The sequence below is a fragment of the Ixodes scapularis genome, unplaced genomic scaffold, assembly GCF_016920785.2.
Source record: "Ixodes scapularis isolate PalLabHiFi unplaced genomic scaffold, ASM1692078v2 PGA_scaffold7__128_contigs__length_106722199, whole genome shotgun sequence".
Classification (NCBI taxonomy): domain Eukaryota; kingdom Metazoa; phylum Arthropoda; class Arachnida; order Ixodida; family Ixodidae; genus Ixodes; species Ixodes scapularis.
This window is the reverse complement of record NW_024609882.1, coordinates 10305380-10332774: the sequence shown is the minus strand read 5'-3', so window position 1 is coordinate 10332774 and position 27395 is coordinate 10305380. Positions and strand designations below refer to the sequence as shown.

Below are 27395 nucleotides of genomic sequence, written 5' to 3'. Positions count from 1 at the left end.
TTGGCATCTGGTTGTGACCTCTAGCGCTACATTTGGGCGGAGAATGAGTTTTCAGCGACGCCTAGTTTATTTTTGCGGCGAAAAAAACCCTGTAATTTGTTTTGTGACACCCTGTACATGTTCATGATGTATCATAAACATGTACTAGACGTAGTATATAAAAACCGTATTTCTCGCGTTTTAAGAAATAGGCATTCCAAACTGATCAAGCCATTTCAAAGCAGAATCCATGTACTTCACTATTTTCTTTTTTCCTGAATCAATAGAGAAAGGAAACCTTCTTTCGCACAAAATTTTGGACTCGTCTTCCCTTAAAATTTTTTAAATAATTCGAAGATCCTGTGAAACTAGCTTTTCTTGTTGCTACTAAATAGTGAACGTGCGTTTTCTAATCATGCACTGTAGTCATTGTAATAATACTAGTATGCATTTCGCTTCGTCTATGTTTTTTTATTGAATGCAAATTATGCTTTATGTATGCGGTGTTTCTTGTTCCCTACTGCTGTTTATTACTGTATATTTGTTTTCTTTCTCCTGTAATGACTCCAAGAAGGGTTAACAGTACCTTAAACTCAATAAATAAGTAAATTTCCCTGTAGAAAGAGAGTTCGTGGCTCTAAAGTCCCATGCCTGGATAAATAGACTGATCTCACCAGCCAGTTTCGTTGCTCCTCCGCTGAACCGGTATCCTGACCACAGCGCTACGTTTGTTGTCAGAAAGCGGCGGCACGTGGAACTACCCAAGAACGCAAGGCGCTCGTAACACCTGCACCTATTCGAGGCTAGACGTTTGGGTATCGCCACCTTGCGGAATTGTTTTACAACCCCCAATGAGGATACTTCAACTTTTTCTGCGGGCGCAAGCACGTGCAATGCCAAGCTTCTATGCACTATGAAAATTAAAGCATATTCGCGTGGGTACCACGTGCACTACCAACAGTGAGGAAAAAAAACAGAAGCGCCCGTAGTGAGCACCTCACCGCGAATGGTCACCATAGTGAAGTCTCCCTGCGGGCGCGACAACCCAGAGTGAGGGGTGAGTGTCCAGAGGACGAGATCGTACAAGCTGTCTCGTGCACTGGTAGCTGCCTCCTGTGAACTACAGTTATGGTGGCGTCGGGCATGCCTGGAGCGCTTAGTGAGATCGATCTATTGGTATGCTAGGGAGGCGGGTGCTTGCGCAACAAAATTTGCATAACAAGGCCGCAAGGCTGAATTTCTCCCGTCCCTTAAAGAGGAAAACACGGAACCCGAAACCCGCGCTTAATTCGTGCCCCTCGTTGGCCAGTTTAGGGGACGTTGAAAATGTAACCCTACGGTCTTGCAACCTAAGATGCGTTGCGTTGCGTCATTGTGTCTATCTTTATTTCTCTCTGCAGAGATATGTGAAGTGGTGGGGTCTTTGATTTAACGAAAGACATATACAAATAAAATGAAGTACTCAACAATAGGACTGAAGGATGCTGAATACTTAAAAAAAAAGGATTTCGATCTTGGCCCACACAATTAGGATGTACAAAGATGCGTGGTCTCGAGCTTACTGGCAAGAGGCGGAGTGGTTGTTGCACCTACTAGACACGTGTCAGGAGGAAAAAAAATTAAAAAAAAAGTGAATGGGGGATTACCTTTGGAGAGGCAGCCGGAGGCGGGTTCTAGGTGACAGTGATCGAAGCGGTTTCTAGTACCAATCGCGGTTTCCCCGTCGGTAGTTTCTAACACGCAGACTAATGAACCCCAACGCGCGTTAGGCCGACGGATAAAGTTACCGTAGCAGCTGAGAGCTTTAGAAACGTAGTAAGTGGTTGGTTTCTAGCTTTTACAGCGGAGCTGTTAATGGCTAATTCCCCCAGTTTCGTGTCCATGGACAAATAAATCTAGGCACAACCCTCTGGACGGTTACCGCCATTGATTAACGGCGGCAACCAGACAATCGGCTTGCCTGTTGTCTGGTTGCCGCCAGAGTTCATTGATGGCGGCACGAAATACAGCTCCGCTGTTCTTTATTCTTCACGAGGGCGGAGAGGCTGGAGGTTTTGTTGTTATCAGATAATGATAAGCTTGTGGCATGAGCTTTTAAGAACGCCCCAGATCAAATCACGAAGCCCTGAACGTAATCCGTCGCGTATTGCGTTGCCTAAATTGAAGGTAACCATCGAGGAACCAGAGCCAACGAAGGCATTTCGGGGCCCTAGTCGTGCCACTGGGCTAAAAAAAAGTCGGCGAGGAATTGGGCGGCCGCAATTGGCCGGCGCCTCGCTTGACGTTGGCGCCGACAAGTGTCCAGATCATAGCTCCGGTTGTAGATTAGCGGCTATAAACGTCTGACTATCGTGTCTTAGAAAACCTTTCGAAGCGTCCACGATCATTATAGTATAAATTGCGAAGTCAGGCTAGAAAGCCCCGCCCGAGGTGGATGACTGTCAGTATAGAGAAGCACGGCGACGAAAAGGATGGCTGAGGGGAATAGCGGGATCTTGGTGAAGCTATTTTTGGAACTTACCGGCGCGTATACTTTTTTTGTCCTGAAGTCCCAGCGCAGCTGACGGTACGAGCCGAGGGGCCAACTGAGCATTGTTGAAAGCGCAACGTCACGTCGTTCGCCGTCTTTGTGTCTCTGCTTATTTGCCGGCTCCACCGCTCTTCAATTGGGGGCCTGATGGCGCGTTCAGCGAACAGGTATGAAGCCACCGGAAGTGAGCGGCTTGTCCCGGAGGTGAGCGCTTGTCAGGCTTTGTAACCCTTCCGAGCGCTGGTTCGAAAAGCGTCGAGGGCGCCGGATTTTCGCTTGTCACCTGAAGAGAGCCCGCTAGTTGCGCAGTAAGAGCGCATGCAGACCCGAGATGGATCCTGGGAAGCCGTTCATTGGAAACCCTTCGAGATTCTTGTTGATCATGTGTGCATATGTCGGAAATTCAATTGACTTATTCTCGGCCTTTAAATCGGAACGTGATGATTAAAACCCAATCAAAGACACCGGAAAGCATGTACCAGAACATCGACAGAATACACTAGAAAGCCCAGCAGACGACCAACTTCCGGGACAAGCATCGAACTTTTGGTGGCTTCACTTACGCCTTGTTTGTAGGGCGGCTATACCCTATCCAACCCCCCCATTATAGAGATTAATGGCCGGATTGTTCAACTAGGCACTGAGGGTTCGCCGTGACTGTATGCTTAATTAATAGTATGTGTGCACAGGCTGTATCTCTTCTATGATTTGACTGCGCTCGGACTGGAGCTGAAACAAAGTTAGTGCGAACAGTTGCTCTGGCCGCACACTGCTTTATCTAGTTTTGTGCTTGTTTATAATTATCGACACTGCAGCCTATGCTCTTGTTCTGGAGCACACCGTTCGGCAAAAATTAGCAGACGTGTCGCTGACTGTACTAACCGGTATCCCTAGTACTGAGCTTTACAGCGGCTATTCCTCGTGACTTCTTTTCCAAATTTCTACGGACGACTATAGTCACAAGACGGTTCTTGGTATGACTTACACTCTTGACTCCTGTACATTTTGCCCAGATGTTCCTGATGCTCCGGCTGACGTGGACGTCCGTGAGGTCGGTAGTCGGACAGCGAGGGTCACGTGGTCTGCGCCTTTCAACGGAAACTCGGCCATCACGCAATACGTTCTTCACTGGAAGACGGCAGATGGTAACACCCGAGGAAACGACCTTCCTAATCGTACTGAGAAATCCCTACTAAACACGCCATTTTGTAACCGCCCATATTCAATTTTATAAAGCTCGAAAGCATTGTTCAGAACGATGCCTTTGTGTGTGAATAGCTTACTCTTACTAGTTCATATTAATGCTGCCTTTGGCCTTACAATCAAAACGCCTCATGTCTATGTTTTTCGTGCTTTTTGAAGGACTTGAGAGGGAACGCATTTTGAGAATAGGAAAATCAGATAGCGATCTCGGTTGTGCACGTGCCAGTCGTCATGCCTTGGTTCGCCGATTTTTAAAGAGTCTTCTGTATAAAGGATTTTTAAATTTTCGTAAAACAAGAGGGTTCATGTCTGCCATGTGAATGGCTGTATCAAATTTATTTAACTTTCTAAACAAGAAATAAATAAAATTTTCTTCTAAAAATTGTATTCTTCGCGAAATAAGTTTCTGTGCATGATTCCGCCGCGATATAGATCCAAGCAATAAAAAAAGAAAAAAAAAAAAAACAAAAAAAACCGTAATCTAAGATTAAGCATTTGGAAAGAATAAACACGAAAAAGGGGTGGTCAGCATTATGTGCAGATATTGATTGATTCTGTTTTTTGTGCCGTGCCACAGGGCTGTGGCAGGACACCATGTCGGTGTCGGGGATGGAGACCAAGGCCACTATTCGGAGCTTGCTACCCACCACCGCCTACCAGCTCCGCGTCAGGGCGGACAACGTCTTTGGAAACAGCGACTTCAGCGTCGTTACGGAGTTTACCACGTCCCAAGAACGTGAGTTCGCCAGTCCATCTTTCAGCGCTCGTTTTATTACTTAGAACCACATAGAGGTGAATGCTAAGCTTTGTGTCGTGAAACTTACCTAAAAGTGTAGAATATTTAAGTTTGATCGAAAAAATAAAACACGCAATGCTGCATGCCTGTGCATCCGGTTCGCTTCAACAAAAAATACTCAACTACTGCAAAAAAAAAAAAAAAAAAAAAAAAAAAAACTTTCAATGTAGAGTGCATAGGCGAGTGCGCACATGATGTCCCTGAAGTTAGATGAATTACGAACAGTATACACCTTTCCCACAAGGGCTCAGCCATCTTGAATTTCATCAATTCTGGTATGGGCTGAAACATTGTTTTGATCTCTCCACGCCACTGGAAGGTGTTTACGAAAAATACGTGATCGTCACAGATTCTTGTTTTGCCTCACCTATATGTTTTCGCATATTCCAGGTTGCAATGTTTTCTTATTTGTGTGTCCGGCTCACCATATACGAAACCCACGAGACTGAGAACGAAATCAAACAAAAAATGTCTATAGAATCAAAAGTCGAGAACAAAGCGGGAGCAGATATTCTAGAGAAACCGTGTTCGCAACCAATTAACCCAATATTTCAAAATGTAGTTAACGACTACCAGTATTAGGTCACTGATCGCTATTGTTGTAACCCTTCTCTCATTTCCAGATGGTCTCATAAACACGCAGTGTAGAACGTAGCTTTCCTGTCATTTCTTTAGGAACGAAATTGCCGTCGAATAAAAGAGAACGCCTCGTACATCGAACACTTGAGCCGCGATCACGTCGCACATACATCGTGCAAAAGACAGTCTGCAGAAATGGGGAGTTTTAGGGAACCGCTTTTGCACATCCGGTACGGTAAGATGGGCCCTCCGGTACTCACTGCGCATGCGCGATAACAGAAAATCTGCACATGCGCAGTTGCTACCAGAGGGGCCCATCCTAGAGTATCGGATGTGCAAAAACGGTTCCCTGAAACTCCCCACTGTGTGAGGCGTCTTTCTTCCTTCGACGAGGAATATATTGGTCATCCAATACCTTTCTGGAGACATGTTCCAAGCATACGTATGTATATTGCAAACATGCTTCGAAGATGCTTAAAGAATTAGCTTAAGAAACTTAAAGAACAGAATTCCCTGTACCCACGGATTTCTGTTATTCGTGTCTGCAGCGACGCGCTTCTTTTTAATTTATAAACGAGGAGTGCGACTTCATGAAAAAGGAATCTCTATCATTCGTGATTGTTCACATTATTCTGTATTACTGCGTACCATCCCCTGAATCAGAAAGCTGAACCATCAATGCAATAAAGCGCTTTGAGGGGAGAAAGAAAAGGACTTCTAGCTTTAAGCAGATTTCTCGCGTCTGGTCGCGCAAGACTTTGATTACAATTTGAACTTAACTGTAGGGTGAAGGGTGTTTATACATTGCACGGAAATATAAATTCCATGTTTCACGTTGCGCGTGAAAATACACCACATTTTATACCAATTATTTCTATACTGTAGTATTTTATAATGGTGCTACTCAGCACAACTCAAATGGGTTTTAGGTGAGTACTACTGTGCCAGTTATATACTTCCTGAGCGAGGATGGTGCCATAAATGTATACATTTTCCCACGTGTGCTCTAGAAGCGAGATAGTGTAGAATTATTTTATTAAATTATGACGATATCCGTTTTAGAGCACCTCTTGGTTTTGGCTTTACCAAGATCTTGCTATGGGCAGATAAAATAAATTGACAGCAAGATGAAATGGAAACTGCCAGTAAAACAGATCTTATAAAAATAAATCATAGTGACTATTCACTATGTTTTCGACCGAGCGAATATGTTAAAGCAAAAAAAAAATTGTCAACGTGCTGGTCAACTGGTGCGTATTAATCGTGATGTTGAAACCCTGAGGTTTGGCAGGAAATTTAAATAATATTAGGAGAAAGAGAATAAAGGTAATATTCTTCATGTTTCCTACCCAGTCTCAAGAATTAAACATCACGTTAACGTCTTTGCATCGGTGCGATGCACCAAATTTAACATATTCGCCGGGTCGAAAAAAAAAAGAGTTGACAATCTTGTTGCCTGCGAAGTTTCATATGGAACAGGGTAGTAGACATATAATATAATTCTACGCAAAATACCATCTCGGATGAGCCGAGAAAATGGGGTACACTAGAGATGGGAACAAAATAAACAAATATCAAGTGATGCCTGCGAGGAGAAGTACGAGTGACGTCGGCTGCGCAATGAACCGTTGCGAAACGCAACGCAAGGCAGTCAACGCATATGTCTAGGCCAGCCTTGAGTTGCATTCTGCCCCCTGTCTTTCTTTGTTTCTTGTCACTCTTGTTGCCGTTTGCCGTTCCACGGTCGCTTACAAAGCCCAGTCATGGGTTAGATGTTAACCCAATAAGGCACGCCGCCGCACGCTAATGGTTTCCACCCGGTTGGCCAGTGCTTTTGCCTGCTCCCATGCGGAGGGCCTGATGGTACGAAATAGCCGCCAGAAGCAGGGCATGAAGAGGATCAACGCCAAGACACCACCAGAAAAAGCGCGACCAGCCACGGGCTCCAGATTCGGATCACGTTCGGGAAGGCTGCGTTACGTCGACTTCTCCTTCCCCCCCCCTTCCCCCCCAAATAAAAAAAAAAAAAAAGATAAGGCAGCAAAGTTAGAAGTCGAGCGAGCGAACGCCAAAGAGAGTCTTGTGCGAGCCTTCGCAACAAGTTTCTCTCGAAAAGCGCGGTTCTTCGAAATATACATAACGACGCCAAGTACGACGCCATGACCTTTAATCTTACACGGTTCGCCGCGGAATACTTCTTCTTTTTTTTTTTGGTTCTTTGGGTTTTGAGAGCAGACATCGTCACAGAACCTAGAGGAACTCTCGGTGTATATCCCCAACCTTGTCTGTGCTGTCTGGATGCTCACTGTAGTTGCGTGTGGTCGTTTGTATCTCCACGGAGTGACGGACGTTAAATACCCCAGGGTAGCATGCAGTGGCGCTGCACTGGCGAAATGTCTCGTCTACGGCGGGGACACCGAACGCTCGTTGGGGCTGACTAATTCCCCCATTGGTCTGAACAAGCACAGGAAACAATTTACTCGGATATTGTTTTTATTCTTTTCTTTTCTAGTGTTACTGCAAAACGGCCCCTAGCCCTAGAGTTACTAGCAGTTTAAACGAGGAAGGGCTTCGATTATCATGCTCGCGCTCCTTGTTTCGCGATTGGTTGTTTGCCTTTTTTGATCAGATAAGGCAGCAATTTGATTGGCTTCGAAGGGAGAACATGATGCTCGGGGTTCACCACGCCCGACATTTCTTAAGTTGCCAGTGATTATACCGAGCGCGAGTTCGTCCGCTTCCTGCGCAGGGGTTGCAGGGACGTCAGAGCGCAACGAGCTCTGATTGGTTCTGATAGAAAGTATAGTGGGTAGACCTCAACACTAGATGCCTTGGGGTCTATTAAATCTCCTTCCAATCAGAGTCAATCGGAGCTCGGCCTTCTAACGTCACGGCAATCCCTGCGGAAGAAGCGGACAAACTCACGCTCCGGAAATTCTCAGATTTTACTTCGGTATTTTAACGCCAATCTGACCCACGTGCATGCCTCAATTTTAGAATTAAAAAAAAAGAAATCCAGGTCTTGCGTTTGGACATAAATGAGGAAGCGAAGATCGTATCCACTTGTCCTGAGATACGGGCCAGTTTAGACAGACCCGCATTCCAGGACCCGGACTAGGCAGGCAGAACGGCCGTATGTATATCGTTGTAGCGAACACTGAAATAATTTACGCTCGTGCGCTTATTTCCCCGGATAAAGGGGAGAAAAAAAAAGAGAGAACTCCGGCCTCCATCAACTCAGCTTAGTTATTAGAAGGCCATCGCCGCTGCTTCCAAGACAGAGTGTTTGCGTTCGCCGAGCGGCCGGTCTTCTCGGCAGCGACCAGTAATTAAAACCGAGCGCGCAGATGTTCTCAGTCACCCATTGTTTGCGCTGGGCAGGAGAGAGCGAGAGCCCCGGCTGCGAAGGAAAAAGTAAACTCGAGGCCAGGCCGTAACCCTGGCGCGGAAAGTTTGCCCGGGCGGCCGCCGTTTGCCTTTTGCGCCCGGTATTTGTCCGCTCTGTTCTTCCTTACTTCGGGCAATGTTTGTTTGGCTTCGTGGAAAGATGGCGCTCAAAGGGCACCCAGAAATAATTATGTCCTGCCGAACGCGGACTAATGAAGAGGCTAAATAAAAGTAACGTTTAGCCTTTTATGGTTCATAATGAAAAGGAAAAAAAAAAAAAGACAGAAGAAGGGAACCCCAGGAGAGCTTTTGCTGCCGCTTGTCAGCGTGCGCAAATTAGGAATAAATTTGTCGTCTCCTTCTTATGAATACATAAAAACAAGCTGGGGGGCAAGGGCCTTTCCGATATCTGTTTATTTTGTGTCTACGCGTGAGCTGCTGACAGTCTTGCCGAAGGTACGCGATTATTTGACCAATATTCTCTCGGCTTTTCTCCCGTGATCTTGCCCTGACGGGGCAAACACGTGGGAACACGCGACGACGTCACGCAGGGTGGGATGTTTGTTTCTGTCTCGACTTCGCGCAGTCGTACTATAGCGCCATCCGATAGTTTTGTGGGTGAGAGACATTGGCCCGCCAAAAATATCAGATTACCGGGTGCAGAAAAGCTCACAATTAAACATCCAGCGCAGCTCAAAACACGGTCCGCGTTCTCAGTCTCCTCACTTTTAATAACTCCTTTGTATCCCATAAAACCTTTGGGGGAGGTTGGGGAACGAAAGCTGAAAAATAAGCTTGACGAGCTGCCTGCTTCCCAGAAAATCATACGATTAAAGATCACGAAGGCATACATTTCTGTGACTACCCCATTGCGTGGGAAGAAAATCTAATGCCTTCATCTCGCTACAAGTTGGGAACGTTACCTTCGCCTCTTTCTCTCCAATCTTTTTTTTTTTTTTTTGCAACTACCAGTGAATATATATAGAGGAACAGCACCTGCGAGATATATATATATATATATATTTATATATATATTTTTTTTATAGATGTATGTGTGTTGGTGCGTTTTGAGAATTAACACATGCATACATCCAGAGTGCTATTTATCAAAACTAACGTTTCGCTGAGAGATTAAGAATATTAACTTCGTAACACGTTTTTATGTCACCTGTCTATTGTCTGTCCGAACGTTTTCAAATAGACAATAATATTTTGCAAGTGTCCCAACGCTCCCCCGAGGTTTACTTGTACAGACTCACAGACGACAACTCAAGAAACGCCGGGTGATGCGCGAATCCCGTCCATCTTCGCATTTCTTTTCGCAACCAATACGATTCAGCCGATGGGGAAAATCCCGAGAACAAATCACAAGGCCGCGTATTTCTTAGGTTTCCAGTAACTATAGCGTCTTTCTGCTAAAGAATAAAACTATAAGAACCAAACTTATTATCTGTACAGGGCATAAGAAACAACCCGTAAAACTCGCAGCTCTCGTTGGCGGTCCGCTAAAAGGCGCCATCAAAATGTGTTTCGCCGACCGGAAAAAAAGGTTGACGTCGGAGCGTTAGACCGAAGTTATCAGACAGTCTGCGATGAACAAACTCTCATCAAACGGCTCCGTCCAGCGCCTAACATTCCACTCAATTCACGTTTTTTTTTATTTATTTTTCTCTTTATCGCAGCCCCTCGCTTCCCGCCCAAGAACGTTCAAGCCACTGCGTCAAACTCCCGGGCGATATCAGTTTCCTTCGACGTAAGTATCCAGGCTTGTGAAATATTATACCCATTTCTAGCGATAAGACAAGAAACAAATGAAAAACAAAAAAAGGAAACACGTTCCGGAACTTTGCAATTTGCAAATGCGTAATTCGCACCATTACGGCGGCACGCTTCTTTGAAGTCGTTTGTGCCCTTCTTTGCTCGTAAGCTCTTTTGTTTGCTTTTATATATGGCTGGGTGCGCATAACGAGCGTGTGACCTTAATTTCCGCCCTGTCGCAATTCTCCAGACGCTATTTCGAAGAGACCAAGTTGTTCGGCACATCTTTTGCCGCCGTACAAAGTCTAGAAAATGTTTTTTTCTTTTTTTCTTTTCTACAGGCAGAGTACAGACTGGCGATGAGAGCAATGTTGTGAATTAAAGAAAAAAGTATCGAAACACTCTATTGCCACACTGTATCAAGCAGTGCCGCAATAGGGTGTTTATTTTTTTTTTCACTTTTCCCTTGTTTTTTATCGAGCCGTTTTAAACCAAAATGATCATCAACCAACTAGCCCTAACATACTTTTGATTCCTCCACCACAAGTCCGCTTTCGTGTTGTGAAAAAGGTCAACATTTAATTTAGCGCAAGTAAATTGTTCTTTAAAGAAATTCGTTCGCCAATCCATTGCGTACATTACTCTTGTAAGGTTTCTATTTGTAATACTTTGATAACTTAAAAACAAAATTATCCCCATGAGAAGCTTTTTTGTCGAAATGCGACCTCTCGTCAATAAGGACGTAGAAGCAAAGTCCTCAGTCTTTCCTTTTCCGATTTTTTTTTTTTCATTTGAAATACCGGATACTTTAGTTTCAATGTTAATCTGGCTGATGGAACTGAATGCTATCATCTAAATTGAAATTGAAGTTTCTAAAAAAGAACGTTGTCGCGCGTTTGGCAAGCGAAAGTCTTCAGCCTGCATCGTTTAGAAGAGAACAAAAGTTCAAACTGGTTTTGATATTTATACCAGACAAAGTTCGTTTCAGAGTAATGCTACTATTAAAATAAGGCACACCAAGGTTTTGCGTAACTTTCAGAGCTTTTTTTATAACAAATATTCAATACCTGTCGTCTTGTTTGTTTTATAATTTCTCCGTGTCTCAGGCTTTAAATTGTCATGGATCCAGTATTGCCGGTTCATGAACGCATGCTGTACGCCATATTCGCGTATTCACACTGTAGTTATATAACAATGTGTGCGTTTGTGCGCGTGGGCGTGCGCGTGTTTACATGCATGTGTACGTGTGCATGTGTGTGTACGTGCGACTGTCTTTCTGTGCGTGTTCGTGCCTGTTTTCCTCTCTCACGTGCGGACGTGCGTGAGTTTGCGGCTTTGTGCATGTGTGCGTACAAATGCGTGTGTACGCGCGTCTGTCCGTGTGTGTGTGTGTGTGCCTGTGTGCTCCTCCCCGCGCGCGGCCGTGTGTGAGTGTGCGTATGTGCATGCGTGCGTGCGTGCGTGTGTGAGAGTTTGTGGGTGTGTGTCTGTGTGTTTGTCTTTTTGTCTGTGCGTGTGTTTCTGCCTGTCGGCCTTTTCCTGCGTGCGGTCACATGAGTTTGTCTGTGCGTGTGTGAATGTGTATATATGTGTGTGTACGAGTGTGTATCCGTGCAGGCGTGTGTACGAGCGTGTGCCTGTCTCTTTGCGTGCCTGTTTCTGCGTACGGGTGTGTGTAGATGAGTGTGAGTGTGTGTGTGCGTGTATGCGCGCGCGTGTGTGTGAATGCGCATGCGCGCGAGCGTGCGCGCCAAGAAAGAGCTCTGATTTCGACTAAAGTAATCGAATCCTGGGAAAGTAGCGTCAAGCCCCCAGTATGGTCGCCATTTTTGGTTTATAACATAAGAAAGTTCTCCTTGACCTCTTCCTTCTTGGTGAACCGACCTAACTTCGCTGGTGGCCGGTAGATTTATACAGACTTTTTTTTTCTACACTGCAATGTTGCTATCCACACACCGGCAAAACAAGCGTACATTGTACCGCCGCTACATGCGGCATCAGTGCTTGGAGGCATCGAAATATAATTTCCTTGTCTTTAAATATACGCAAGAAAAACAATATGATTGTAAGATGTTCGTGGAGATGGGCATGATTGATAAGTTGATTGCATACACAGTGTCAAAGACGTGTATATTGGAGAGGAACGGCTTGAGTACGACGATGCTCCATGGCGATCTTGACGCGACTGGCTGAAAACGCTCCCTCTGGAAGCTTCGAAGATTGGAAGGGGCCAAAATGGCGATTTCTACGGCAACAGACACCGATCAGCCAATCACCTTGCGAGGTTTTCGTCGTCTGTATGTCAGTATCTGTTGGTGTCCGACTAACAGGCAGTGAAGGAAATGCTGCTACTTTCTCAAGGTCCGGTGTCTTTATTTTCGACGAGGTGGAGTTGTTATTTCTGTGAAATTGCTTTCTCACTTGGAATATAAATGATCCAAAGAAGAAAGCCGTGCGAAGTGTGCGCCATCGCGAGACAGCGCACACGGCCGGCTGTTATTGTGCTCCTGACGATAAACCAGCTTCTAAGGCGCGATGCCGTAATTAACTGTTCAGAGGGCGTAAACAAAACAAGTCAAGGGGGACCAGGAATCAGAACTCAATTTCGAAAGAAGGGCTTAAGTGCACGCAACAAAAGCATCAGAAACGCATCGCGAAATGAGAGATAGCGGGATGTGGAGAGCGCGTCCATGCAAACTAAGAAAAAGCAAATATGCCGCGCGACATTTTTTTGTTTCGTTCTTGCTTACAGATATTGCCTACCACGTATTACCTGAGCCTTGTTGCAGGCTAGGGACGCGTCTCGCGAATTTCAAATTGAGTTTGCTTCTATATAAATAAATTCGCTTCCACCCAACACACAAGGAGATTAACTTTTGATTAAAAAATATTGATATCTGCTGGTCTTTGGTGTTGTTTTGCTCCAGTTGTGGCGTAAGCTGTGTTTTAATCTGCTGCAACGGACCAGAGCTGATGATAATTTCAGCTGCTGAAATAAAATTTAGCATAATACTTCTATAATATATCGGTAACATTATTCGTCACCTTTCCGTGGAATTCATACACGACGGCTTCCTGGCCTGTTTCGAATGTTATTTTTTTTTCTTTTTTCCTTAAAAAAAAAAAAAACAACTTTTTTTTTTATTTTTGGAGTTTATTTCAGTAAAATGTATGTCTTTTTGTTCTTTTTAAACAGAATAAAAGTTTTTTGGAGTTTTTCACTCGTACATTTTTCATCCTACAAAAGAGGACCGTTTTCACCATGCTCCCAAAAACCCCTAAGTTGTTAACCAGAAGCAACCAAGCAGCTGAGACGCAACGACCTATTTAGCCTAAAATATGTTTTCCGATTTGCAGGTTCTGCACGAATTATATTGCCGGAATCTGGATAAAAAAACAACTGCAAAAGGATGAACAAAGAAGACTGAATCAGTCCTGCTACCACAAAGTTCTGAGCGTAATTGAAAAAAAGGTATTTAGAAAACGCATAAAAGGCAAGGCTTCCAATCAATGTAAACAGTATAAATTCACTCGAGCAACGCAGATAGAATGATATATAAAATGCGTTTTTCTTCAATCTTTTTTATAACAACCTCCAAATATTCGAGTTTATATTTAATCCCATCATCTTTCGGAGAAGCTAGACATCATCATCAGTATTCAATAGCGCCAATTTTCTCTAAAGCAAAATTTTTTGGCGCATTCATATTTTTTACGTCCTACATCTGGTTGAAACGGCCAGGTATTTTAATAAAGTTCTAAACGGTCACAGAATCGAAATGCCAATTCTTCTTCGGCGTTCGGTTTTCCACTTAAGGTTACTTCTAAGTAAATAAATAATTAACAAAAACAAATGAAAAGACCACTTCAGTTCTCGGTGGAGATTGTCGCGCACACAGGCGCGTTCAAATACCGCATAGACGTTCGGTCGCTGTTCAGCTCGAAGATTGTTCCCGCTCCGACCGCATCGCGAGATACGTTCGCGTTGCCTGTCTCAACGCCGGAATACCGGTTCCTCGCTGAACGAGAAGCTGCTTTGTCCGAGAACAAAGCGACGCGCTCACAGTTCGCGTTGCGGGCTCTCGAGTGACAAAGACCCCCTTCCCTCTTCCCCCTCCTCCTCCGGAATCCCCGTCCCTTTCAAATAAAAGCCATTAAAACAGTGTTGTCGCTGTCGCGCACTGCCCGAATCCACTGGTCCTCTCTTCGAGGCCTAAGCTGATACTCCGGCGGAGGCCACGTACTCGCTAGACCAGCAGCACGTTCGTCTTTTCCCACGTGGTTACGACACCCCCGCCCATAGCCACGCCCAGGGAGCGGGGTCAGGTGATGAAAGTTAGGCGGTTGGTTGGTCCGGTGGCGAGCGCGTAGCTTCCATTCCGCTGTCAGCTTACGGGCGAACGGAGTATAGGAGGAGCGCGGGGGCGGGCGGATCGAAACAAATTAGCCGCTGCCAAGCAGAGGGGACGGCGGCTCGGAAGTGTGCGCGACCGTTCGGGGCCTACTCTCAATCAATCCGAGCGGGAGACGCCGCCGATGAGCGCCGATCGACGGGCGCCGAGTTCGTTGGGCGAGGAAACGGCTCCAAGCGAGCGCGCTGCGATCGGGCGAAACGTAATGGATACGGCTCGGGACGCCGGTTCATCGATACTTAGCCGCCTCGAATTCGAAATGTCTGGGTTCTCCGTTCGCTTCGGGCTTCTCATGACCATGGAGCTGTACCACCGCTCACGATACGAGTCGGGATTCTATGGCGGTGACTGACGACTACCTTCTGCTTTACATGGATAGAAGCCAAGGAGGAGCAGGGGGATGAGCGTGCGCGGGGGCAGCAGAACACCGAGCCCTAGTTAGAATGATTAGTGGGTAGAGAGGCAAAACACGCTGCTCTCGTCTCAACTCAGAGTTAGTACGCGATAGAACGCCAAACCATAGCCTCCTATATATTGACAAAGCCTGGTACTTCGCCACGAGAAGCGGCCGCCGAAATGGAAAAAGGGGAGCGGCAGACGACGGATCAGAGGAGAGCCACGTGTCTGGCGCCCCGCTGCGGCGAGACGCAGAAACACACATCTCCCGAGCGAACAAGTGTGTTTCGTGTCCTCGCCGTTGCAAAATCTGCGCGCTGACGACCAGGTTCTTCGAGAAATGACTCTTTGATGCTCTGTGCTACCAGAAACTCGCGTTCCAAATCTGCGACCGGGCTCTCTATGGCTCCGTCGTCGAACTGCCAGGCTTTGTGAGTATAGAAGGAAGCTATGGCCGAACACAAGAATACAGCGTTTATGTTCGCGTCGTTCAAAACAGTGTATGAAGTAAACGCGCTTCGAACAAGGTTGAGCCGTGTCCGCCGATACATCTGTCATCATGTCTGCGGCGAACATCTGTGTGATGCACGAGCAATGAGACAGCGAATTTAAAGATGTTCTTTCTCATCTATTAATACAGTGAGAGCGTAAGCGAGCTGGTGCAAGTTCACCGCTTTGTTGAAACAATCGAAACTGGATGAAAAATGCTCGAAACAAACAAAGTAAGAGAAGCCAGACAAGACCCGTTTTTTTATGTTCTACCTTTAGGTGTTTCAATGGCGTTTGTCCCGTGTACTTGTACTAGTACTTGTTTTTTTGTGTTTTTTTTGCGTTGTGCTTTGCTCTTGTGTGTAACCAACTAGAGTGCCAGTTGGTTTGAGCTCGGTTTCAACAAAGGTCCGTTTCCTTAAGCCGCAGTGTTACTGGTAATATGTTTTGTTTTGTGTTACAAGACAGCCATGCGAGGAAGAAACACGCTCCAGACAGTGTCTGCGACCGTCCTTTTTTTGACGCATTAGCTGCGTGGCCGCGGTTTTAAAGATTCCCTTCCTCATCCAAGTTCCGCTGCCTCACAGAACCCGCTGCTGTCCAAGTCGGACGACCGCATCGAGGGCTTCTACGTGGGTTACCGGGAGCTGAGCAGCCTCGAGGCGTTCACCTTCAAGACGTTCGAGTCGCTGCCGCCTACGGGCGAGCCGCACAGGGTCACCTACGAGTTGGGCGGCCTGAGGCGCTCCACGGAGTACGCCGTCACCGTGCAGGCCTTCAACGGGAAGGGGGCCGGACCCCAGTCCGAGGTCGTGCGCGTTCGAACCCTCGACTTCGGTGAGCGCGACCTTGTCGCTCGACCACTTACCCGTCACCCATCACACCCAGACATCGAGGCCGCACAGCGGTCAAGTTTGTATACGTCACGAACGGAAGGTCAAAGAGGGGCAACGAATAAACGCGAGTACTGCGTCAGCGTAGGGTTATATGACTCATGTTCTCACTTACTGAACACGGGTTCCAGCCGAAAGCTCACGAAGCACTCTCGTCCAATTTGTGCCCCGCGCTGGCCTTCGGTAGATGACGTAGAAACATGACCTCTCTACGGCCATGATATCCGGTACGTGTCGTTTTCCCGTCAGCCTGCTGTGAGGATTGGAAAGGAGGACCACCCGATTATTTTTTTTTCTCGTTCCTGTTTGATTCTTTTGAGCGAGCACACTCAACGTTGTTAAACGAGTTTTTTATTACGCGAAATCTGTGGACACTGCGAATATGCAAAAGACAATCCTTGCTTTACGAGCTGGTCAGATTGTTTAGCCACAGCTCCAGATTTCATTTCAAGAACCAACAACGTCTTGCGGTTTGTATGTTCTTACAAATAATTTAGGGAGATCAGTGGCCGTATGAGCTCACCGCAGGTCCGAGCGCGTGGGGCAAAAGATCGCGCTGCAGAACCCAGGAATACAACATTCAATCCCTCACCTGTGCTCGTTTCCATCTCGATCAGCATTGTACCGGCGTGCGGTCGTGTATTAGTACTGCGTTGTGTACATTAAAGACCCCAAGCTGGCGAGTTGTAGTGCACTGGCAAAAATTTCTCATCTACGTCTGAAACTGCAGATGCTTATTGGTGCCTACTAACATAAATAATGGGAAGAACATGGAACACAAAGACGGACAAGACAATTTCCAATGTTTCGAAAGTATCGCTGGATCCTGAGAAAGTAGGCCAAGCTCCGCGTATGGTCGCCATTTTGTTTCATGAAATAAGCAGTTTCTTTTTAACCACTCCATTCCTGGCGAGCCGACCTAAATTCGCTGATGACGGGTAGCCTTATAGGGATGTTTTTAGAATACAGAGATATTGTCATGCATCGACCGACAAAACAAGCGATCGTCTTTGAACCGCCGCCCCATGGGGCACCGGTGCTGGCCGGCATTCAAAAATTAATTTTCCTTTCTTTTAATAGGTTAGAAAAAAAGAAAGCCGTTTACAAATCCCTGTAACGCCGAATTGGAGCGCAGCTCTTGAGGAGGAGTAGGGAAGGGCACTGAGGGGGGTCACGTCACCTGCGGGTAGTCACGTGACCCCGGGGGTCACGTGATCTCGGGGGAAGGGGGTCATGTGACCTCGGGGGGGGTCACGTGACCTCGGGGGATCACGCGACTTCGGGGGGGGGGGGGGTCACGCGACCCCCCCCCCCCCCCCCGTTACGCCGACGGCGACGCCGACGCCGACGCCGCTCAGGCTGGAAACGGGCCCCTAAGAGCTGCGCTCTAAAACGATACCATTGTAAGAGATATGTGAAAAAAAGAATGATTGTTTTAATGGATTGCATGCATTGAGCCAAAGACGCTTATTTTGGCGGGAAACAATTTCGGTACGATGATGGTTCATAGCGATCTCGGCGCGACTAGCTAAGAACGACCCTTTCGAAGTTTCGAATGAATTGAAATGGCGAATACAATGGCAACTGGAACAGATCAGCCAATCGCCTCGCGGGGTTTGATCTTCTGCATGCCAACATCTCTTTGTGTCCGGCTAGGGGCAGGAAGGTCAATGGAGCAATTTTCACAGCATCCGGTGATTTTAGTGCCTCATAGCTTCCGGTTCTTTAAACATACGAACAACTCAATTACTTTTGCAGCTATTTTTAGGCAAATATGAGTAAACGCACGCTTCAGTTAAAACTGAAACAATAAATCAATATCACTGTTAAAGGTTGGCTGAGATTAAGATTCACCGCACTGCCCCCACGTCACCATTTTGTCCCCTCGTAAAGTTAATACAAAATAAATTTTTATACGTTGCGTTTGGAAAAATTACTCTTACAAACATTATTTGGAATTATTCGGCAAAATTTCGCCTACATTTGCTGTAGTGATTATGTAGTGAAGTAAAACCACCCCCTCAAATAGTGACGTCCCCACGGTCTTCCGTGGGCACTTTGTAGTTCCCCTTAAAGGCCGAGGCTTCCACTTTCGCCCGCCACCTCCTTTCCCATATCCTCTGCACGTTTTACCTCGCCCCAACCTGGCTCCCCCACGCAGCTTAGGAGAGGGGACCAATCAGGCAGCCTCAGAAACGTACCGTCATGGTGTACGTCTTGTTTCTCTACGTGTTCTATTATTGCTGAACCGATTATGAACAGAAAATGCGTAGTGACTTGAGCTTCTTACGCGGCTTGATTGGTCCCATTCGCTCATAGCGTCGGCTGCGTCTCAACTTAAGCTGATACGAAGTATAGCACAGCCGCCAAAAATACTTTTAAAGCATGAATTTCGACGACGGTGGCTGGAGCGTTTAACGAGTAAAACAAAAATCATGTTGTCGCCATAAAAAAAAATAATAAATAACGCATCTTCGTCCGAGTCTCATCTAAGAAACAAAAATCACCTCAAGAGGCAGGTCTCAGGCCCCTTTATAAATTCCCACGTCGTGACCAAAGCTTGCCCAAGAGAGATGTGCAATGGTTTGAAGCTGCACCATCAAAAATCTAAAAAAAACAAAAAAAAAAAGAAACTTGAAAGAGAAAAAGGCAGCGATCAAAGCCAATGGCCAGAGCCATATCGAAAGAATGATTTTCTCCCTGCTACTCTGCCTTAACGCTTGCTTCGATTTCGTCGAAACGGCCGCAGCATACCCGCTACCAAAAATTACGATAAATCGGATCAAAAGACGCCGGAGACGCAGTGTTTTCGGCCGGGGTTGGCAGACGGAGGACAGTCCGCCAGAGAAAGCAGACACTTCCAGAAAGGTCCTTCCGAAAGAAGGATAAAAAGGCGTCTTCCTTCCTCGAACCCACGGTCATTACTCGACCCGGTTCATTAATTTCCTTCCCTTTCCGATCGTGGCCCTGCGGTCGGTTGACGACCGAGGCCGGGAGCTCATTCCAAGGTCCGACCTCAATTCAACCGAGAGAATTTTGCGCCCAAAAGAGGAGAAGACGACGGACCGCCCAACAATGCGGACGGGGACGGCCGTACGCACGGCGAAAAGATAAAATCACGGCAGAGGAGACGAATAGAGAGTCGTTTCGGGCTTTAGTGCGGGCGCCCAGTGCCCGCGATGGCTCAAACAAAAGAGCGCCTGTGTGTGATTGATAGACGGAGAGGGGCGGGGCTCTTTGTGGCACCCGCTGTCAGCGGTATATACGGCTGTTGCGCAACTCGGCTAGCCACTTCACTCGCCCTCTGGTGGCGTCTCAACCGCAGCTTCGGGCTGCCAGAAAAAGACGACGAAAAAACGTAAAACAGAAGCTCAGCTTTGCTTCGCTCGGAGACGCCAAATGACGTGTATTAAGTGCCTCAAAGTTCGTCAGAGGCATTGTTGGAGGGACGGGGGTCTCTTTTTAATACAGTGCGCTGATTAATCGCCGATAACAGAGCGTCACGTGACTCGCAATATGGCGCGGAAGGAGGGGGAACGTGAGACGCCGTCCATGCGTTATTGGTTTTGGAGATGGATGTGCGTTCGCGGAGACAACGGCCGGCGTTATGCGGAGACTTTAATTCGCGTCGGATTAATCCCGCGCAAAATCGGGAGACTCGTCTCCCTCAGCGAAACACAATGGCGGGAAACGGGATAGTCGCCGACAGCGTGGTCTTCATTTAAAGGGTTTGCAACATTCGGGTTCGCCATTCATAGCCATGCAACGATGGCGAGCTCAGTCTTGTCATTGGCGTGTTTTTGTATATTACCATGTTAGTGAATTGTTTTCGGTGGCCTTGTAGGCTGCTCGAACAGCTCGGCGTAGCACTCTTAGTAACGTAGCATGGGCCATTTAACGACAATAAAAGTAACAACGTTTGAAAACTGAGTAAGGGATGGAATTAAACTAAAGTGAAGCAAACAAGTATTTCTCAAAAATGACATGACGCTGCCGCGGAACGTAAGCATTTTCAGATGAGTCATCATGCTTACGTGCTGGGGCCTGCAAAACATGGGGCTTGTGCTGAACGGTAGATACTGTTATACCTAAAGATACTTAAAGGGGTGGTGTAACGATATTGACGTGGGATGAACTTGCAGCTTGTATTTTTTTTATCAAGTATAGGTGTGAATGAACGTGTTACATTCCACCCAAAAAGTGCTATTCTGCTGCAAAGTCGCAAAAAAAAAAATATTTGCCAATCTGCAGCCGCGTGTCGTGGTTCCGGTAACTACTGTGCCGCGTCACTGGAGTACAGATTTTGAGTTGAGGCAAGTAAAAGAATGAAACATAAAGTGCCTCTGTCTACGGCCGCGTTAGCGGCCGTAGACAGACTGACTGAAACAAATTTAAAATAAATGTGTCGTGTCGGCTCGACAGTTTTCCGTTAACAGTTACTGTCAATGTGTGTATATATCTGTCCAATTTCGGTGTAGCAGCAGGGGACCGAATGCTAGAGTCTGAAGCTTGCAGCGGAACAACTACAGCATTAAGTACCGGGCTGGGAAGCTGCGCCAGAACGCTGACAGAGTCAGCAGGTTGCCACAACCAGACCGCGTCGAAGAACTCCATGCTCTCGGGGACGTTCTAATCTTCGAGGCCTTGCCACAACCACCCCTTACAGCGGAAGTTATAGCGAGAATAACGAAAGAGGCTGTCATACTCTCAAAGCTCTCTAAAGTGATACAAGAATGTACGGTGCAGCAGCTGGAAGGCGATTACTTCAAACCATACTGCGGAAGAGCCACAGAGCTTAGCTGGCTATTCATCGCGGTTGCGTCACCCGTGGAACATGGGTAGCCATACCTACAGCTGCACGGGAGCTAGACGTGGGCCTGGTCTACGCAGGACATCGAGGAGTGATAGCTATGAATACTTGCGTGCGAAGCTACTTGTGATGGCCAGGTTTGGGTGAAAACATTAAGACAACTGTTGGCATCGGGTGATGCATGCCAGCGTTGAGTAACCCAGCACAAGCTCCAATTCCGTCGTGGCGTCAAAAGTCGACAGCGTGGCACATACTGCATGTAGATTTTGCGTGTCCCATGGAAGAACGTACTTTCTTAGTGGTGGTAGATGCCTCTACCAAATGGGTGGGTGTACGTCAAGTAAGGCATCCTACGTCAGCGGCAGTCATTGATGTTCTGGGATTTCTGTTTGCGACGTATGGTATTCCACACAAAACTAGTGTCAGACAATGGGACAGATTTCATCTCCGCCGAGATTGGATCGTTCTACAAGAACGATAGAACTCAGCACGTAACATCTGCCCCGTACCATCCTGCCACAAAGGATAAGCAGACCGCTATGTGGGCGGACCGAAGGAGGCGTTAGCACAAGAGCCATCTGGATCAGTAAATCACCGACTGTCACGATTCTTATTCCGTCAGCACTGCACGGTTCACCAGACGACGAAAACCACCCTGGCCAAAGCAATGTTTGAAAGGGAATTACCGACTCTTCTGGATCATATCGTACCCACGAAAGCGACAACAGTTGCAACGGAAAAGTTACCGAGAAACCGCCAGCTGCAAGTGGGAGAACAGGTCTTGATCCGACAGTTCCTGAAGAGACCTGAATGGATTTCGGACACTTTAGTAAGGAAATTCGGCCTACGCTCATAACTGGTACAGTGTGGTGAAGGGACAGTTCGCTGTCACTTGAACCAGATTTGGAAGTGTAACTACGAACAAGAAAGTAAGGACCCGCCGACATTTGAAGAAGCTGTGCTGCGTAAATCGGTAAGGACGGGACGCCCACCCGCAACGGACTCCAATTCTTCATAGGGGAAAGAGTGTCGTGTCCCCTCAGTGTCCGCCGTTAACAGATACAATCGGTGTGTGTATATCGCTGTCTAATTTTGATATACCAACATGGGACCGAACTAGAGGGAAGACGACGACGTTCTTTTTTGCCTGAGACCACAGAGCGATTGGACACCATTTTAGTAGTAGTAAGCGTTTTATTGAAAAGGAAAACCTGAACAGTTGACCAAACGACAGCATTTTTTTCGAACGTTCGTGCACTGTGTACCTCAGCGCAACACAATGTAAATAGGCCTGTACGCCCGTGAACGATATGAAGGTGAACAGCCCTCTTCTTGTTTTTGACGCTCCTGCAAGTTTTGGGACAAGCTCTGTTCCAGAAGAGGGCTAGAACGTAAACTTTAGACCCTAAGCCACGTACCATTTGAGACGTTGAGAGTTAATACAGCTTTAGGGAGCTATATTAACTCTCAATTGTAAAACAGGCAAGAAACCAGGTAAGGTGTTCAGCTTCATATTGCCGGTGGGTGTAGATATTAAGCGCACGAGTACACAAAATGAAAAGGGTTAAAACCATGCTCACTTCAATACCAGCTGAACGTTGAGAAAAAGCGATGGAGAGGAGAAAACAAAGTACCAACACTGCATGTCAAACCAACCGGCTCAGCTCCAGGCCCGTCAAAGGTTAAAACCAAAATTTAAATTTGTTTTAGAAAGCCACGTGAAAAAAGAGATGAGATTATCTAACTGAACCCATACAAGGAGACGGGCCCAGACCAGCGGAATTTAATGAACCGCCCCCCCCCCCCCGCCCTTTCCATTTTCTTTGTCTTGATCATAATCATAAATTTATACATTATGATATTTTTTTCCCTTTCCTTCTGATGTTCGATGCTCTGTGAGGACTCGGGAAGGGGGCGGACCGAGTTGACGATGATCTGGCTAGTAATCCTGCAACTGAATAAAATTATTCATACCCCGCTTAAAAAAAAAAGTAAGATGAACTATTTTTTTTCCTTTTGGTCTTTCTTTATATGTTTTGTTTCTAGGGTACTGCTAACTAAAATTAGAATAATGGTAAAGGATAAGTATTGACTATTAGCGTGTACTTTCACTCCTTTTCCTTTTTGTTTAATGTCTCTACCATGAGGTATTGCGACTACAATAATTGGAACTGTTAAGACACTGGGAGTGTCTCTACTAAATTATTGCCGTTGTTAAGTGGTCTGGATGAACCAGAATTGTACGTAGTTCAACTACTCTACTCAAGTTACTGTAGTTTAACTACTTTTCTGAGTAGTTTAGTAACTTTCAATTACATTTCTATTTTGGTAATTAGTAGTTTACCTTAATTACTTTTTTTGAGTAACTTCTACTCTAGTTACAAATTACTTTCGAATTTTAGTGGTTGTTTTGCCTATCGACAAACGTTCCTGCACAAAAGAGATAAGATGTTCGAAGATCAGCTGATATTTGCAAAGAGGCGGAATCATATGGCGCAGGAAAGGGGGGGGGGGGAGGGGAGAAAATGGGTTGGAAAATTCGAGCCTCCCCCCCCCCAAAAAAAAAAGAAAAAAAAAATTCACAGGCCCTCCTTGTTTCACCTCCCCCCCCCCCCCCCCCCCCCCACACACACACACACACTGCAACAACACTGCTACGTGGCGCGGGGAGCGAACAGACACAACGCAAGAGAGGCCGAGTAACTGCGGGATTTTCGCCTAAGACTGGCGTTTCTTTGCGTCCCGAAGCTCAAGGATATTCGAAATATCTGAAGAAAGGGTTTGTCTCCGCTTCTCTCCAACGTAGAAACTCTCTCCCACTACAGGAGATACACAGACTGCACCCTCATTCAAAGGACGCAACAAAATGCAGCCCCTGCTCGGAAACTCATCTGGTGCTCCCGTAGTTTGTGCTGTACTCGAAGAATCGCGTGCTAAAGGGCGACGCAAAGATTACATTTTTGCGTTGCCTTTCCTCCCAAAACTGAGAATATGCATATCTCCAAAGATTCATACATCAGTCGAGAAACCTGCAGTAATTCCCCCAATATTTTTATATAAAATATAATAAACAACCAGTGTTGGAAAGTACCTTATGTACCTGGTACTTAAAGTACCACTGCTTAGAAAAATTACTTTACTTGAAGTAAATTTTCTGAACATGTACTTGTATTTTCCGAGAACAGTAAAACTCCCGACTTCAATGTACATTCCCCGAATTCGAAAACAAAAAAAAAATGGCGTTATCGTCGTGTGAAAACGCGCTCTTTCGAGACGTCATCTGGTCATTTCTGTGAGTGAAGTAATGGTGGTAATAGTGCCTTTAAGTTTATTGTGTCAAATAGCTCTTCAGCGAGAGTAAAACAACTACTTTACGGCATCTTGACCTTATACAATATCTGCTCTCATTTCCGTAAAAAAAGGATGCACCTCCGATTGCCCCTGGAGCAATGCATACCAGTTAAAAAAGCACAGTATAGAGAATGAACGGGCATCATGAAAGATTGTGTTAAAAGTGATTGTGCTTTACTTTGAAATATATTGTGTTTACATAGGTTATTTCAAGTACACTGCACCCGGTGTACTCACTACTTTGCTTGAAGTAAATAACCTCTCATTTACTTCGTAGATTACTTCAAGTACTTTTTAGATGTACCTTACGCAACACTGTACACAAGCAAACACTGTCTAAAAGATCAAGCTGAGACAGTGATAAACCTCGAAGTACAAATGATACATTCGCAGTACATCATCCCCCAAACAATCAAGAAAGTACAAAACCATCAGGGACGCAGAAGCAGAACCAGCTATTAAAGCGTTTCTGTGCAAAAAATAGAAAAAAAAAACAATAAAACAAGCCGATTCATATGTGGCTAGCACAATTTCGCTAACGGATCAAAACATCCTGTACTTTCTTTCTACCATAAAAAAACATATAAAAGCAACTTCAAAAGTAATTCGCTACTTTTTTACGGTAATTAGTCATTTTCTAATTACTTTATATTTGAGTGATTTCTATTCTACTCAAATTACTTTTAACGTCAATACTTAGTAACTTAAACTAATTACTTTTTTTTAGTAACTTGTACATGTCTGGGATGAACCCGTCTAGAAGTTATTTCTTCACTTAAAATCTGAAAGTCTGGATATAATTAACCAGTTAACCTTTGCTTCCCATGCTTTAGAAGCTTTCTCTATTATGTTGCCTGCAAAAAAAGTCTAGCGATCTAGTCCAACGTTAAACGTTAAGATTTTCAGGTGAGTTCTCAGAATCAAATATTGTGCCAACTACACTCCCTGAGTATATGCTACAAAGAAGTCGTCATTCCCACGCGCTGGGCCCTCCCTCGTTTTTCTTTAATTCGTTAAATAAAACGTATGATAGGTGTTTGTCCTCTTTTGTTTATTACACTAGTGTTTACTTTTTTAGAGCTATTCTTAACCACCTGATATGGTGATTATAACGTGTTTATCTAAAAAAATATAGTCATCGTCTTTTTTTCCTTTTTTTTATATAGTCGTAGTTTTAAGTTAGCTTGGCCATCCGTCGTTTTTAACTAGCGGAAAGGTGGGCATATATGTACTGAGGGCGGGGTCTTTTTTTTTTTTTCGCGTGAACCTCAGACCATCTCTTGTAATCATGTAGAAACTGTAGCTTTCTTTTTTTTTTTTTTTTTTGTGAAAGCCTGTTGGGAGGTTTTGTCGGTGGTTGGAAGTGACCTTGCCTATTGTGTACATCTACTGAGGACGTGGTCTGTGCGTTTCCTGTGAACCCTATGATTCGCGTTTGTAGTCGGCTGTAAACTGTAGTGAAAGTTCTGTCCGTGTGCAGTTGGAGGGTGGTGTGGAGATGACAGGTGTAAAAGAAGTGTCCTGAATAGAATTTTAGTAGCTGTGTTTGAGACGTTTGTTTGTTTGTTTGTATGAGTTTATTTGAGACAGAACTTACAGAATGTCTTGGGGGACATGGCTAAAGGCACTTTGAAGTGGCTGACGAGGCCACGCCGCCCTTTTTTGTCCCCTCTTTGTAGCCTCCGTCTTGGGTTTTAGAAATGTTGAACTGCAACCAGCTCGCCTGCCTTATTACGTCATCTTCAATCATAGTTTATGCTTCTGCTTCTGACCGACAGTCCATAGTTCACTGGGTGAAAGTCGCTGCAAGCTTTTGTCGATCTCCCTGTTATCTAATTTTAAGGGGCGAAGCTCCTTAGGGGCTAGCCATGTCCGTTCGATGTCTGGCGTCGGGTGCTCGTGCTCACGAGCACTTGAGCACGTGCTCCCGTGCTCGTGTAGGGTAAACAAAAAACAAAAAAAACTGCGTCTCCACATGGTGAATGATGTTGATTTGGGCCAAGCTCTGGCGGTGCTTGTCTGCGTAGAAGGTGAGCCGCAGCATGCCGAGCCTTTCGTTCGTTTTCATCCATGTCGGAAAGTGAATGTGGGGTATGGAACGTGGTTATATACGCACTTTAGCATTTGACCGCAGCGTGACATGGATGAAAACGAACGAAAGGCTCGGCATGCTGCGGCTCAGCGTCAACGCAGGAAAGCACCACCAGAGCTTCGCCCCAATCAACATTATTGACCACGTGGAGATGCGTTTTTTTTAGGTTTTTCTAAGATGTCACTTTGTGTTGATTTACCTTTTCTCTCCGACCCCCCCCCCCCCCCCCCCCTCCCGGCCCTCCCTTTATTTTTTTTTTTTTCCGATTGGTAGTTTCTTTAGGGTTTTGTTCCTGATAAAGGACCCGCGCTGATGTTGAGATTCTTCTTTGCTAACGGTGTCGCGGAAGTCAACAAAACCAGTCCCCCTCCGCTGGTACACGCGCCGCCAGCCCCGTGGCGAACTGTCATTTGTCTTGATCGATCGCCACAACCTTCGGAGATGCTAATCCTTGAAAAAGTCAACAATTGCGGAGGGAGCCGCTGGGGGCTCTGAAGAAAGAACGCGACGGGAACCCAGGTGGATCTCCAGTGACGTCACTCGAACGACGGCGTGAAAGTTGAGGGGTACTTTGACCTTCGACTTGTTTCATAAAAGGAAGAAAAATAGCGCATGCAAGAAAAAGAAGTAGTGTCCTGCACTCTAAAAAAAGCCCGTGCGTCTTCTTTCCCGCAGAACACGCGGACAGCCAATCACAGTTGTTTGCGGAATCAGCTCAGC

General features: G+C 45.9%; 1 protein-coding gene across 1 annotated transcript in view; it reads left to right on the top strand.

Annotated features, from left to right (window-relative positions):
- The window catches only part of LOC115319221 (Down syndrome cell adhesion molecule), an 87532-nt gene that overhangs the window by 43976 nt on the left and 16161 nt on the right, over positions 1 to 27395 (top strand). The window contains exons 11-14 of the mRNA XM_040504691.2: positions 3523 to 3654; positions 4290 to 4448; positions 10157 to 10227; positions 16117 to 16366. Coding sequence (XP_040360625.2) covers positions 3523 to 3654; positions 4290 to 4448; positions 10157 to 10227; positions 16117 to 16366 — 612 coding nt within the window. The remainder of the gene's footprint in view (positions 1 to 3522; positions 3655 to 4289; positions 4449 to 10156; positions 10228 to 16116; positions 16367 to 27395) is intronic.